The 16,958-nt window shown below is 40.0% G+C and overlaps 1 protein-coding gene across 2 annotated transcripts in view; it reads left to right on the forward strand.

Annotated features, from left to right (window-relative positions):
• Nucleotides 1–13,867: 13,867 nt before the first annotated feature.
• Nucleotides 13,868–16,958, forward strand: part of IRX3 (iroquois homeobox 3) — a 5,078-nt gene continuing 1,987 nt past the window's right edge. The window contains exons 1-2 of one of the 2 annotated variants that reach the window (XM_089689843.1): nt 13,868–14,039; nt 15,848–16,823. In XM_089689843.1, the coding sequence (XP_089545969.1) occupies nt 15,863–16,823 (961 nt within the window). In that variant the 5' untranslated portion in view covers nt 13,868–14,039; nt 15,848–15,862. The other variant, XM_089689842.1, reaches the window with a different exon arrangement.

Raw genomic sequence — 16,958 nt, forward strand, 5'->3', positions numbered from 1 at the left:
CTTTGACACAGTCGACCACCCCCTCCTCCTTAATAAACTACTCTCCCTTGGCATCAGAGACACCGCTCTCTCCTGGTTCTCCTCCTACCTATCCCAACGCTCCTTCAGCGTTTGCTACAACGGCGCCACTTCCTCTTCCCTCCCCCTCTCTGTTGGGGTCCCCCAGGGCTCTGTCCTTGGACCCCTTCTCTTCTCCATCTACACCTCCTCCCTTGGCAAACTCATACACTCCCACGGCTTCAACTACCACCTCTATGCTGATGATACTCAAATCTACCTATCCACCCCTCACCTCACCCCCACATTCTCCGCCCGCATCACTCACCTCCTAAACGACATCTCTGACTGGATGTCGCTCCATTTCCTCAAACTCAACCTCTCCAAAACCGAGCTTCTCGTCTTTCCCCCTTCCCGTGCCCCCCCCCCCATCCTTTCCATCACTACCAACAACACCACCATCAATCCCGCCCCGCAAGCCAAGGTCCTTGGCGTCATTCTGGACTCAAACCTTTCCTTTCAACCTCATATCAAATCTCTCACAAACTCATGCAGGCTCCACCTCCGAAACATCTCCAAGATACGCTCCTTCCTTACCCCAGACACCACTAAACTACTCGTTCACTCCCTGATTATCTCACGCCTTGACTACTGCAACTCCCTCCTCACCGGCCTACCCCAGTGCAAACTCACCCCGCTTCAGACCATCCTGAACTCAGCTGCCAGACTCATCCACCTCACCAGCCGCTCCACCTCTGCCACCCCCCTCTGCCTCTCCCTCCACTGGCTCCCCATTGCCCAACGCATTCAATTCAAACTGCTCACTCTGACCTATAAAGCCATTCACAACACTGCCCCTAACTACCTCACCGACCTGATTCCCAGATACCACCCTACCCGTACCCTTCGCTCTTCACAGGACCTCCTTCTATCTTGCTCCCTGGTCTCCTCCTCCCACGCACGACTGCAAGACTTCTCCAGGTCCTCCCCCATCCTCTGGAACTCACTACCCCAACCCATCAGACTGTCACCTTCCCTCCTCACCTTCAGGCGCTCCCTGAAAACCCACCTCTTCAAGGAAGCCTACCCCACCCTCACCTAACAGCCGCTGCCCTTCCCTCCTCCTTCCACTCCATCCCCCACAGCCATTTCCTCCTGTACCTCTACCCCCTCCCTCCTAGATTGTAAGCTCGAAAGAGTAGGGCCCTCTTACCCCTTGTGTGCTGTTTGATGTTACTGTACTGTTTCATGTATTGTCCCCCCTCTATTGTACAGCGCTGAGCAAACCCTTTGGCGCTATATAAACTCGATAAATAAATAAATAAATAAATAAATAATTACAACCATAAGGCCAACCCATTTTCCTGCTTATTTGCAGTATCTCACAGAAGTGAGTACAACCCTCACATTTTTGTTAATATTTTATCATATCTTTTCATGTGACAACACTGAAGAAATGACACTTTGCTACAATGTAAAGTAGTGAGTGTACAGCGTGTATAACTGTAAATTTGCTGTCCTCTCAAAATAACTCAACACACAGCCAATAATGTCTAAACTGCTGGCAACAAAAGTGAGTACACCCCTAAGTGAAAATGTCCAATTGGGTGCAAAGTGTCAATATTTTGTGTGGCCATCATTATTTTCCAGCACTGCCTTAACCCTCTTGGGCATGGAGTTCACCAGAGCTTCACAGGTTACTCCATGGAGTCCACTCCTCCATGACAACATCAGAGAGCTGGTGGATGTTAGAGACTTTGCGCTCCTCCACCTTCCATTTGAAGATTTACCCTCAGCTTCTTTAGCAAGGCAGTGGTCATCTTGGAGGTGTGTTTGGTGTCGTTATCATTTTGGAATACTGCTCTGAGACAGTACATGAATGTTGGCATTCATGGTTCCCTCACTGAACTGTAGCTCCCCAGTGCCAGCAGCACTCATGCAGCCCCAGACCATGACACTCCCACCACCATGCTTGACTGTAGGCAAGACACACTTGTCTTTGTACTCCTCATATGGTTGCCACCATACACTCTTGACACCATCTGAACCAAATACGTTTATCTTGGTCTCATCAGACCACAGGACATGATTCCAGTAATCCATGTCCTTAGTCTGCTTGTCTTCAGCAAACTGTTTGCGGGCTTTCTTGTGCATCATCTTTAGAAGAGGCTTCCTTCTGGGGTGACAACCATGCAGACCAGTTTGATGCAGTGTGTGGCGTATGGTCTGAGCACTGACAGGATGACCCCCCACCCCTTCAACCTCTGCAGCAATGCTGGCAGCACTCATACGTCTATTTCCCAAAGACAACCTCTGGATATGACGCTGAGCGCGTGCGCTCAACTTCTTTGGTTGACCATCGCGAGGCCTGCTCTGAGTGGAACCTGTCCTGTTAAACTGCTGTATGGTCTTGGCCACCATGCTGCAGCTCATTTTCAGGGTCTTGGCAATCTTCTTATAGCCTAGGCCATCTTTACGTAGAGCAACAATTCTTTTTTTCATATCCTCAGAGTTCTTTGCCACGAGTTGCCATGTTGAAATTTCAGTGACTAGTATGACACAGTGAGAGCGATAACACCAAATTTAACACACCTACTCCCTATTCACACCTGAGACCTTTTAACACGAATGAGTCACATGACACAGGGGAGGGAAAATGTCTAATTGGGCCCAATTTGGACATTTTCACTTAGGGGTGTACTCACTTTTGTTGCCAGCGGTTCAGACATTAATGGCTGAGTGCAGGGGCAGACTGACCATTTGGAAACTCGGACACCGCCCGAGGGCCCAGGGTCAGTAGGGGGCCCCATGAGATGCCCCTGGTTCCTTTTTCATAGGCTTTTTTAGTTTGGGCAAGGACACAGGGGCCCCATGATCCCCTATTGCCCGGGGGCCCCATGAGTTGTCAATCCGCCCCTGGCTGTATGTTGAGTTATTTTGAGGGGACAGCAAATGTACATTGTTATACAAGCTGTACACTCACTACCTTACATTGTAGCAAAGTGTCATTTCTTCAGTGTTGTCACATGAAAAGATAGAATAAAATATTTACAAAAATGTGAGGGGTGTACTCACTTCTGTGAGATACTGTATATCCTCCTTGACTGTTCCGGCAGATTTTTCAGGCTGAAGGGACTTTCTATACAATGATTTGTTTAGATATAATTATCCTACCAGGTGCAACAAGGTATTTTATCACCACCCTATACAGTCGAGATAACATCAGGAAGCATTGTGAACATTCCCATTACGTTAAGAGGATTCAGGCCCAGAAATAGCTGTTTTGCTATTTAAGATATTGCATTCTTACATTAGCCTGTATTGCTTGAGACTCTGTATCCTGTTACATGTACTATTCCATGCTTAAATGTTCTACTGGCCACTTGACCGTGACATTTTCTGTGACATCCATATCAATGTGCTTGCTTCCACTTTGACTCACACTAAATATGACATCTAGTATCTCTGGTATCTAGACTCTTAAATCATCGACTTGGTATAGACATCTGCCTTGGCCTATTTAATTAGTGCAAAAATATTTCTCAATGATCTGGTTTCTTGTTGGCCAAGTAGCAGCTACTTTAAACTCTGTCAGCACTGTTTCTGTTCATCAATGTTTTACTTACAATGAATGGTAGCTGTAAATTTAAATAGAAAAAAACCTGGAAGGGTAATCCAAATTATTGCCATTAACTGCTTCCTGACCACCCTATAGCAGAAATACTGCTACAAGGCAGCGCAGGTCCTCCAAATCATGTATATATATATGATTTTGCATTTCCGGGTAGGGGGCACACGCGAGCGCACACATGCCCTACCCACGCTGCCTTTCGCGGCTGCAGCTATCAATTATTACTCAACGGCACCCGGTGATTTCTGAGGATCTCTGATGGGGAGGAGAACTGTTTTGCTTACTAACAGTTCTCCTGCCTATCAGCTCAGGCACACTGCTTTAGATGCTGTGCACAGCACAGCCATCCAAAGCAGTGTGCTTGCAGTGAAGCACATGGACACAGCCCCCTAGTAAAACACTCCCAGCAAACAGTTAACCCCTTGTTCGGCCCTCGTGTTAACCCCTTCCTGCCCCGTGCCTCTAGTACAGTGTCAGTGCTTTTTTTAGCACTGAGCACTGTATTGGTGTCACTGGGGATTTCAGTGACACCAAATCAGTTCCCCTCAGTGTCAGAATGCACACTGCAGTCCCGCTATAAGTCATTGATCGGCATGATTGCTAGAAAAAAAAATTCCAGTATCTATACCGCCATTTGTAAACGCTAAAGCTTTCACACAAACCATTTAATTTACACGTATTGGGATATTTTTTTAGCAAAGACATGTAGCAGAATACATTTTTGGCCTAAATTTATGATGAAATTTGATTTTTTTAATTTTTTTTACTGGACATGTTTAATAGCAAAAAGTCAAAAATATAGTTTTTTTCTCAATATTGCCAGTCTTTTTTTTATAGTGCAAAAAATTAAATATGCACAGGTGATCAAATAACACTGAAAGAAAGCTCAATTCATGGGGAAAAAAAAAGGATGTAAATTTCATTTGAATGCAGCATTGCATGACTGCGCAATTGTCAGCTAAATTAACGCAGCACCATAACTCAAAAAATGGCCTGATCAGGAAGGGGGGTAAATCCTCAGGAGGGCAAGTGGTTAATGCAATTATCAGATATTTTGCAGCATTTCTGCTTTATGTACAATATACAAATAAGGATCATCGTTGTTTATTCTGTATTAAGAAATATATGATGATGTCTGAATTGGTGTCCCAAAGTCAGAATATCATTTGATATTGACTTGGTATGCCATAGTCAGCATATTATTATTATTATTATTATTATAGAGGATTTATATAGCGCCAACAGTTTGCTCAGCGCGTTACAATATAACGGGAGACAATACAGCAACAATACAGTTCAATACAAGAGGGATAGGAGGGCCCTGCTCCTTGGAGCTTACAATCTAGGAGATAACTTGATTCTGAATTGGTGTGCCAGTCAGCATATAATTTGATTCTGAAATGGTGTGCCATAGTCAGCATATAATTTGATGCAAAACACATGTAAAATTGTAGTTATATGCCACTGTAAGCTTTCCAGGTCAAAACATGCAAGCAAGTGATGTTAATCATTTAAAACTAGAGGTGTAATGTGTTGGTATGGTTTAAAGCTGACAGTTTACACAATCCACAGAATTTTAAAATAAATTGCACTTGCAGATGATAATCAAAAATAGTTCACGAGGGTTCTACTCAGACAGAAGAATCTTCAGAAAGTTTTCCTTTGCTCATATGCAAATGTCATGTCATGCTTTTTGGTGTATTTTAAATACTAAAATGCCCAAGTAAACATAGTGTATATAGTAAGTGGTAAGTTTGTCCACTACTGATAAATATTGGATGCAAGCCAGATGTTGAATCTCCTTTCTTCTGTCATCTTTTAAGGACTTATGGTGAAATTTCTCTGCCAGAGTTCTGGATTAAGGCCCCTACTGCAGCCATTACCAAGCCAAATGAGGCATCTCACTCTAACTGTCGTAGTCTCTATAATGTAAAACAAATGAATAAATGAAGAATCAAATAGGGAGTGTGAGATTACCTAATAATGAGGTGGGGGGAGCTGGGAATTCAGATGCAGAAATCTCACTGCCTGAGTTCCCAAGAGATATAAGTAGCCAGTGGGTGATTTAATGGGTGATTACTCTTTAAGTTGCATGTTAATACAATGATGTGGACTAATCCTAACTCAGCTAAGCAAGGATCATAATGTTACAAGACCGCATGTGTTTACATGCTTTATATAAATACTGATCTAATGTGAACACACACCTTAAACAATGTACCAGGTACAATCCTGAATTTGATCCATGTAGACATATCAAGATTTAATTCTTATTTTATTTCCGTGGCTATGCATCTGTGTGAGCTTTTTATAGGAAAATAGACAGTCTCTGTCCTGAATTAGGGGCAGTATGTATTGGAATCACAGAGAACTGCGTGAACTGCATGTTTAAAAAATATGCTTAGCTTACGTCAGGAAAAAATATTTCAAGTGATCAAATATATATTACTGAGTATATATCTGCTGTCCTAAGATGTAAGACAGTAACAGTTTGTCACCAGAAAGGAAGGCTTGGCCATGGAAGATATCACTAATTAGACAGGGTGACATATATTTTTCACAAGTCAGTCAGTGTCTGGCTTAATATTACTATGCAAGAATATATTCACCTAGGACATAGCCATGTTGAATAATTCTCTGTAACATCTAGGCAGAGAACAGCATCTATGTAGCTGATAGGTATTCTCTGCGAAAGTGTTGGAGGTTTAAGGGTGCGAAAGCTGCTGATATTCCATCGCTGATTGACAATGGTGGCATAAATTTAAACAGCAAAAGTGACTTCTGCAACGTCTTAGCCTGCCGTTCAACACTGTGATCTTGCCTCATATGTGACAAGGCCTGCAACAAAGTGACTGTTGTGAGTCTGGTTTCTCTATTATGAACAATAAGGATACACACTAACAAAGAACTAACTATAAACTTCCTGGTAGCCTAAAAGTTTCATGTATACACAAGAATACATTGGATGCTGGTAGGTTAATTGGATCCTGTCTAAATTGGCCCTAGTATGTGTATGTTTGAATGTAAGTTAGACCTTAGATTGTACGCCCCTTGAGCGTTAGGGACTGATGTGAATGTACAATATATATGTAAAGCGCTGTGTAAATTGACGGCACTATGTAAGTACCCGAAATAAATAAATAAATAAAAATTAAAAAAAATATTGGCATATATTAATATTCCTAGTGTACCAATGACTTGTTATGCTTCACTATAACAAAAATATTCTACAAATGTAATAATGCAATGATGCTACATGTCTTCCTTATCATATAGCTGTATGCTATGCATTGTATTATCATTTATTATTATGATTGTCATTAATATTGCTTAAACCACATATGGGCCTATTAAAAGAAGTATGTCCTCTAATTTCTCACCTATCAGAGGAGCCCCAATGTGTAGTTTATATTGAGAAGAGTGTGTAATGCATGTGGTGTAGTAAATATAGATGCTATTAGTAAGTGTTTTAATACATTTGCAATATAGTGCAAATGGATGCTAATAATAAGCATCAATAAACAGATTTAGCAAAGGCCTGGCCTTACGTTGTGGACATTCTAGAATGGCCCTTTCACACTTGTCTGTTTTCTTGCATTACAATGCATGCATCTTATTGCATGAAAATGTATTTGTAGCAGAAATCCCACTCAATCCTGTGGTTAGTTCACATCCCTGTTCTTCAGCTTTCTGCCTTTTCAATAAGTAGGACATGCTGCATTTTTGTGCAATACGATATGTTAAAAAAGACACATTTTAATAAATGCTGAAAAGGAAATTTGCAAACAGTGTGCAGCTATGTGCATTTTAACCCATCGGTTTCATAGAAATTTAATTTAAATGACCAAAAGATGTGTATATAAAGCACAAAAATGAACATAAATGCACATATAAAATGTAAAAGAACAAAAAAAACTCTGATTATTGCATAGGCAACAGTGTAAAAGGACCCAAAATGTTAAACTGATAATTAAACATAATATTATTATTAGTAATACTAGTAGTAGTATTACAATACAGAATTTATATCGCGCCAATAGTTTTTAAAAAGCTTTACCAGTTTTTAAAACACTTTTCAAAATTTACATAAGTTGATAATAATGGAGAAAATAACTTGTTGCGCCTTGCTCTAACTTGTGGGCACTTGCTATTTTATAAAACATGATTGTGCATGTATTGCATTGTATTAGCTGTTTGTGGACTTTGTTAGGACTTTACTGCTTTATTGGCAATTTTATGGGGTTGATTTACTAAAATGTGTGAGTGCAAAATCTGATGCAGCTGTGCATGGTAGCCAATCAGCTTTCAGCTTCAGCTTGTTCAATAAAGCTTTTGACAAAAAAAAAATGGAAGCAGATTGATTTCTATGCAGAGCAGCACCAGATTTTGCACTCTCCAGTTTTAGTAAATCAACCCCAATATGTACTAAATATTATGACTTGTTATACAATAGTACAAATATTGCACAGATTCTGCTTTATTGTACTGGCCTAGATTGCATGGTGGAACCCTCAATGTAAAAAATTGTAGATGGAGGTGAATGTTAGATGAATGTCAAAGCCACACAGCTGTCATGTGCATGAGAAAAAAATAATAACAATAATAATAATAATAGAAATAATAATAATAACTGTCAGTGGTTTGAAGTAACTGAGGGCTGCTTTACATAAAGTGATCATTTAGACACTGGTCCAGTGTACATGTGTTAATTTCAAGCCACCAATTGGTTTAAAGAAAATAACAATAAAACATTTTTGATGAACCTGATTGGATGTTTGAAGTTAGTGTGTGGTTGCTGTGCCCCCCATTTAAAATACTTATTCAATAAACCATCCCCTTAAAATGCAATACATAAAACATGGTTCTGTATATTAGAGTAGGGGAATTGGTCTAAGTTTTCTATGTATGCAGGGAAAACTCCCTGAAGTCTTAATGAATATATAAAGTCATTATTAAAATGAGAGACTGAGAAAGATGGTTAAAGGCAAGAGGAAAGCAGCTTGCCATTCCTGTGGTATCAGCACATTACTTGCACTGTTCATCAGTTACCAGCAAAGAAAATGAGGAAAGTTCATACAATAACAGAAACTTCTAGTACAAGATGGACTTCACTCAATACCATAATACTAGCATAATACTCACAAAATCAAAGATCCCCACGTGATAGAAAAAATAATTTAGGAGTAGAAGACAAGCTTCTTAGCCACATTGGCCCTGACATGTTTGAATGTGGTGAGAACATTTTGGCTCTTTCCTAGGAGGAAGACTGATTTGAATATCTCTATAACTCTAAATTGCTGTATAATAAGTTAGTACTATGTTAACATGATAAATATATAAAACCATGAAAGTTTTCCAAAGTTGCATCATTATTCCTGTTTTATCTGCTGATAATAATGTCTAAAGGCAGAAATGACGTTTACTTTTTAGGTTAACTGCCTTTGCCCAGTAATCAGCAGTGGTAAATTAAAGGGTTTGGTTTACCTTTAATTTAAAAGTTGCTAAAAAACCTTATTGAAGCTGCAGGAATTAGAATGGTCCACATTGCTTTGTGCCTGAAAGCTGCAGGGAATTATAAAACATTGCTTCTACCAAAATTACAATTTTTATTACGTTAGTAACATTGGCAGATTTAATGAAAACATTGTTACTTTATCTAATTAATGAAATCCTGCATGTCCAAAAGCACCCTGCTTGGTGATAGAATCAGTTTAATTGTTAATTAGTTTATTTAGAATTCAGAGAAGAACGAGGATTGTTTTGAGGGAACCCTGAATTGTTTTCCTTTTAATAAGCACATGTTGGAGACCAATGTGTTCTATGTCCTGAGTACTACATGTACATTGTGCTTTATGGCAAACCCATGCTGGTGTATACCTGCAGCTTGTTACTCTTCCATTGCACCTATTTCATGAAACTATTACACTGGATGGGGAGATCACTGAGTACTCAACCCACTTTATCAAAAGTAGAAAAGCAAGCCAGGCAAATGATTTAGAAAAGGTAATAGCTGCACCCACTTGGCAATGCACAGATCAAAGTAGTAAGTGTGGGTGGGGGTGGTGTGTATATTAAATATTACACTCTCTCCTGCTGCATAGCGCATGTATAAAATAATTAAATGAGTCCACAATTAGTTCGATGGATGTATTATGATCTACAAGAAGTCTTGTATTGGTAGCCTTCTATCAATAATATTCAATGTGGCAGTGATCAGACATATCTAAGGACCTCATAGTGCTGCTCTAGTACTTGCCCAGCCCTGCAGTGGCTAGCCCACTGTTCTATAGTGATACTTTGTCCCTATTTTTTTTTTCTATGACTTATGTCTTCTGTTTCATTTTTGCACTGCACACCGCAGCACACGTTTCTCTAATTATAGGTCTCTTTGAAAATATTTTAGACATACTCCCTGCATGTTTCTTTTTTACTCTTTTGCTTGAGACATCTATTTTCTGCTCTCTCCCCTGCTTCACTAGATCCTTCTGCATTTCCTGACCATTTCTTTCCCATTAATAAACCATTACTCACTCTCATAGTGACCTGAACTCAGTTTTGCTCATAAATCCCATCCTTAAAAAAAAAAAAGAAAAAACTTTGGCCAACAGCCCCTACTACTTCCCTTTACCTATTATACACCCTATAGCCTTTGGCTTGTTTATTTCCACTCAGTCTTTCGTCTGCTGATGGCATCTCACCTGTACAATCCATCTTGTCCTGTCTTCCCAATATTTGAGCTCTTTCTTCTGAAATAAAGTTGAGCTCTTCTGCATACATAGCCCCCTCCACCTTCCCATTGTAGCCAGCATCCTCTGCCCTAGCCCATGTAAACACATGTATTGCACTCACTGCAGGGTGATCTCTATTGATTCTGTTTGTTCATTAAGATCTATCTTCATGACACCAGACAACAAGCCCAGATAATAAACTCATCACCCTGGCTTTATGAACTTAGCTGGGCTTTTTACTCGCATCCAGATTTACACGGGATAAAGAAAGCTCATTTTAAACAGGGCTCGGGTAAGACTTCTCTGCTTTGCAAGCTGGTTAGCTCTAGACATATGCAATATATATATATATATATATATATATATATATATATATATATATGTATATATACACACATATATATATATAATGTGTATAACTAATACCTTATCCATTCTCTCTCTCTCTCTCTCTCTCTCTCTCTCTCTCTCTCTCTCTCTATATAAAATGAACGAATGTGTCTATAACTAATATTCTCTCCTCTCTCTCTCTTTTTCTAATCTCCCTCTCTTTCTCTCTCCCTATATACATATATATATATTTATATATATATATATATATATATGCATGCATATGTCTATAACTAATACTCTCCCCCCCCCTCTCTCTCTCTCTCTCTCCCTATATATATATATACATGAATATGTCTATAACTAATACTCTCCTCCCTCTCCCTCCCCCCTCTCTCTCTCTCTCTCTCTCTCTCTCGCTCTCTCTAAAAATGCATGAATATGTCTATAACTAATACTCCTCTCTCTCTCTCTCTCTCTCTCTCTCTCTCTCTCTCTCTCTCTCTCTCTCTCTAAATATAAAAATGCATGAATATGTCTATAACTAATACTCTCTCTCTCTCTCTCTCTCTCTCTCTCTCTCTCTCTCTCTCTCTCTCTCTCTCTCTCTAACTCCCCCTCTCTCTAAATATAAAAATGCACGAATATGTCTATAACTAATACTCTCTCTCTCTCTCTCTCTCTCTCTCTCTCTAACTCTCTAACTCTCCCTCTCTCTAAATATAAAAATGCATGAATATGTCTATAACTAATACTCTCTCCTCCCTCCCACTCTCTCATATATATATATATATATATATATATATATATATAAAGGCATGCATATGTCTATAGCTAATATCCTCTCTTTCTAAATTATATGCATATGTTCATAGCTATTATACACATTATATATATATATATATATATATATATATATATATATATATATATATATATATACATATATATATATATATATATATATATATATATATATATATATATATATATTATTAGCTATGGACAAATGCATGCAGTAAATATGATATTTGGATGTGTTGGTGCAGTTTTTTGCCCGTTGTGTTTAAACTGTAAAAAGTGTTTTGTTTTTTTAAACTGCTTCTCCCAAAGTAAGTCTGAGATAATGAAGACAATAAATACTGATTGTTGTTGCCCTGTGTATGATTCCTGAGTGTTCTGTGTAGTCTTTATTTGTACACATGTAAGAAGATGAGATGAATTTACATAGCAGTGCCTTTTCTTTCCCCTCTTAGATCTTGTGCACTGGTTTAAATCGAATTGACAAGTGAAATGCTTAGAATGTACCCCGTACTATTTTTCTAAAGTCACCATTCGGAGAAACAGTCAATCAGGTTCACTGGGCTGGCAAAGGCTTAGTAAATCAGGCCCATATATGTGTCAGTTGGACTACTGGAAGTAAATAGGGAGGAGTGTGCGGTAAATGAGAAGAAATAGATCATCTGCATGAGATTCATAGAAGAGCTTGATTATCCAGGATGTTCCAGATGTGGGGATGACAATATAGATATTTGGAGAGATCACAGAAGTACCCAGAGCTGAGGATCTTCTTCGCAGAATGATTACATTATGCAATTAATTTTGTGCAATTCATCTCCCTCCCCATATATCACCCGCGCTGGAATATTGTATTAGGCAGCCTATAAATCCCTGGCACAGCCACCGTTATTATGAGATAGATTAGTATATAGGGTTTAATAGTAGGATAGCCTTAATACGATTAGAGATGTCTCTTCCAGATTTCCACATATTGATTCAGGGAATTTTAATTCTGAAACTTGTTATATAATAATCTGTATCTTTTACAAGATGAAACATTATCTTGAAAGTAAAGCTGCAGTGAAGGTCGAGAATTATCTCCAGAGCCAGTTTGATTTCGTTCTGAGAGATCTGCAGAAGAAGAATAACCTTCCTGAGTTCTCTCATTTCAATACAAGATCACAATTTGGAATGAAAAAAAAGAACTATTGCTTGCCTTGCTGCAAAGCCAAGTCATGGAGTAATTAGCGCAGATTTGCTGGCTGATGGGGCTGATTGGACAGGTCCCCCTTCTAGGAGCAGGTATCCTTCATCAGGCTCATTGAGAAGAAGAAAAGTGATCCTAAATTTTCTAATTACAGTTTAACACTGAGACAAAAAGGTGTTAATGGGTTTAATCCCAGTGCCTCCCGGAGTCTCCCTCCTCACACTACAAATGTACACACCGCCCAGAGGGCTGCCCTGGCTTCCCTTTGTTAAGATTTCAATTTGCTTTGCTTTTTCCCCTCTTTGATGTAAAAAATGGTGACCTCCAAGCCTTTGAAGTGCTGTATTAGGAGAAAATGAACCCCCTATTTTGCCTACTGATAGCTTACACTAATTCGAGATTCCTTTTTTTTCAGAGATTTTAAGGTGTGAGACGTGGTGCAGAGAAAATCCCACACAATCCCAATTCTCTTCCCTTTGCTGGCACTAATCTGTATTTGCATACAGCCATCCATGTCATTTGCATGCACCCTGATAGTCAACTTCAATCTAGGATCCTGGGAGGCTTATCTGCCTAATGACCATTCAATATACTTCAATGTACTCATTACAACTCATTCATTTGCAGGTAGGCTTACTTGTCAGCAACTTTGTTTTTCAAGGATGTATAACCTATTATTATTGTTATTACTATTATTATCGTCATCATCATCATCATTATCGTTCAGATCCCATGCTTGAGACTCCTATGGGACCTTGATTGTCCAGGATGTTCCAGATATAGGGACTGCAATATAGATATTTGGGGAGATCATAGAAGTACCCAGAGCTGAGGATCTCCTTTGCAGAACGATCACATTGTGTAATTCATTTCTCTCACCTTATATCACCATGGTATTAGGCAGACTATTTTTTCAAGGAAGTATACACTTAATATTATTTGTATATTATTATTATTATAATTACTTGTATATTATTATTATTTAGATCATATGCTTGAGATCTGATGAGACCTTGATTATTTGCAAATTGTTTTAGGCAGCTTGTAATTCTTTTTTTTTCTTCCAAGGAGGTAAATACATTATTATTATTATTATTGTTGTTGTTGTTATTATTTTATGCGTGTGTTTTGTTTTTTTTTGGCTGAAGATCCATCAGCTCACCTATGGCCAAGGACACCCTGTCCCCGGTGAGCACAAGTGGACAGGGACGATTAACCCTTGCCTAGCTGGGAAGTCCAGCGCCGAGCGGGTTAAGCGGAGATCAGCGCTGAGATAGGAAGGGGTGGCGGATGAAAGAGAAAGCGCAGCAGCGAGACTGGAAGATCTGGGAGGAGCTAGTGCTGGGCTTGAAATGTCAATCAGAGGGTGAGTGCCAATGATCTGAAGCAATCTGTTTAGAAGCTGACCTGGGTCCACTCAGATCAATAGCACCAGAGGGAGAGGACACTGCCACCAGGAGCCCTTTCAAGTCCCGTCCAAGCCTCGGACTCCGGGTCCCTTCTTGCTTGATGTATAGGAGGGTTGAGGAAAAGAGCCAAGTCCTAGAAGGGCTCCACGTTGTCTAGTGAAGCCCCCTGTGCTGTGCCCCGCTGCTGCACCATGTCCTTCCCCCAGCTGGGCTACCAGTACATCAGACCTCTGTACCCCTCTGAGCGGCAAGGTGTGGGGGGGAGCAGGAGCGGAGCGGAACTTTCTCCGGCTGGGACTCTTTCTAATGTGCTGTCTTCTATGTATGGCGCTCCCTATGCTGCGGCGGCTGCGGCTCAGGCTTATGGAGCCTTCCTCCCCTACACCACGGAGCTCCCAATCTTCCCACAGCTGGTAAGGACTCCTCCGATCTCCTCTGCATGCCCGATCCTCCTCCTCCTCTTACTCTCTTTGTTTCTTCTTCATTTACAAACTTCAGACTTCACAGCGAACTTCCCCGCAGTACTTTGTGTGGATTGCTGTCTGCTCCACTCACCGCAGCCCCCGACTCCTTCCACAGCCGAGAAATCCCCCTGTCGTCCTATGCAGAGGTGTCTGGGGGATTCTCCACGACTTTCCACACTAAGCAGTGCTCACAACCACACATCGATCCCCCAACTCCCACCTTAATTAACGTAAAAAGCAGTATTTGTTGGTTTTAATAAATTATATTATTCACATTTAGAGAAAATGACTGAAAACAAATAGCATTTGTATTGAAATTATAGTCTAGGATAATTGGATGGGAAAAGGAGATTTATTCCCTGGGAAGGGAACATTTAAAGCTTGTTTGTTCTGATCGCAGGGGTTAAGCAAAAAGTTTGTTTTCATTGTAAAATTAGCTGTGCTTGGCTGACAGATCAGATACCAAACGTGTGAAAGGAAACAGATGAAGGTATCAAAAAGGGGGAAAAAAAAACAAAAGCCTAAGTTATGGAATCTTACTTATTTCCTATATTTCTGGCAAGAAGGTGAAGTGAAAGAAGGTTTGAGAATCTTTACTATTAGGATGATGATATTTATGCTGATAATAATAATAATATTCTTTACTATTAGGATGATGATATTGATGGTGATAATAATAATAATATTCTTTACTATTAGGATGATGATATTGATGGTGATAATAATAATAATATTCTTTACTATTAGGATGATGATATTGATGATGATATTGATGATGATAATAATAATATTCTTTACTATTAGGATGATGATATTGATGATGATAATAATAATATTCTTTACTATTAGGATGATATGATGCTGATAATAATAATGATAATAATAATAGTAGCAGTAGTAGTCTTTAGTATTAGGATGATGATATTAAAGCTGATAATAATTATTATATTCTTTGCTATTAGGATGATGATGACATGATGCTGATAATAATAATAATAATAGTAGTAGTAGTAGTCTTTACTATTAGGATGATGATATTGATACTAATATAATAATAGTAACAAAAAGAATAATTGTAGTAGTAGCAGTAATCATAATAGTAATAATAACAACAATAAACGTAGCAGTAGCAATAATAATAGTAATGATAATACCAACAATTACAACAATAATAATGGTATTAGGAACAATAATAATAATACCAGTCTAATCCCATGAGCCATAACTAGGTTCTTGTGTATTACATTGTATAAAACTATTCTGTCGTGTGACTACATTAAAATGGATTTCTTTTAATCCAGGGATCCCAATATGAGATGAAGGACAGTCCAGGGGTACAACATTCAGCTTTCTCTCACCATCACCCAGCTTTTTACACCTATGGACAATACCAGTTTGGAGACCCCTCAAGGCCCAAAAATGCCACCAGAGAGAGCACCAGTACTCTGAAGGCCTGGCTAAATGAGCATAGGAAGAACCCCTATCCCACCAAGGGAGAAAAGATTATGTTGGCCATCATCACCAAGATGACGCTCACACAAGTGTCCACCTGGTTTGCCAATGCCAGGAGGAGGCTTAAAAAGGAGAATAAAATGACCTGGGCCCCCAGGAGCAGGACAGACGAGGAGGGGAACTCCTATGGAAGTGATCATGAAGAGGACAAGCGTGAGGATGAAGAAGAGATCGATTTGGAAAATATCGACACTGAGGATGTGGAAAGTAAAGAAGACTTGGATGATCAGGACACAGACATTCACTCTGACTCTAAAACAGACGCTAGGAGTGACTCTGAGGGCTCAGATGGCTTTGAGGACTTGAATGTCTCCGAGGAAAGGTTCCTCAAGTCTGTGGTTGGGGACAGTAGGGTTCAGGACAAATGTGAACTATCTGAGGATGTCAAAACTCATCAGCCCCAGTGCGAGCAGCTCAAATTGGACAGTATTTCCCCCAATCCCTCCCAGGAAAATAACCTTCCAGCTGCCCAGAAGCCCAAAATTTGGTCCCTGGCAGAAACAGCCACTGCTCCGGATAACCCTCGCAAGTCACCCCAGGGGAGCAGTGCTCCTGCAAACAGCCAGAATGTGTTACCGCAACCCAGACTCATCACCTGTCCAGGAAGCAGGTTCCAGAGCTGGACAGGAAGGACATTTTCTGCCCAGCAGTTTTCTTTACTGAACTCTGCTCACTTTCTACAAGGATTGGGGGTCACCCACACGGCAGGCAATGCCAGCTTCAACACGCATGGGGAACATGCTCACAGCAGAGACCCAGTAACAGGTGACTTTGCCTTTCACTTAGGAGGGACCTATGGCCACCCTACCCTGGCTCCACTTCCAACACCCAGCCAGCAAAAACATGTCATTCCTAGCTAAACCTGGCTGGGGATTGGAAGGGAACCCGGATTAGAGTGCA

The sequence above is a fragment of the Staurois parvus genome, unplaced genomic scaffold, assembly GCF_062004578.1.
Source record: "Staurois parvus isolate SC_StPar_1 unplaced genomic scaffold, SC_StPar_1.0 ptg000499l, whole genome shotgun sequence".
NCBI classification, from domain to species: Eukaryota; Metazoa; Chordata; class Amphibia; order Anura; family Ranidae; genus Staurois; species Staurois parvus.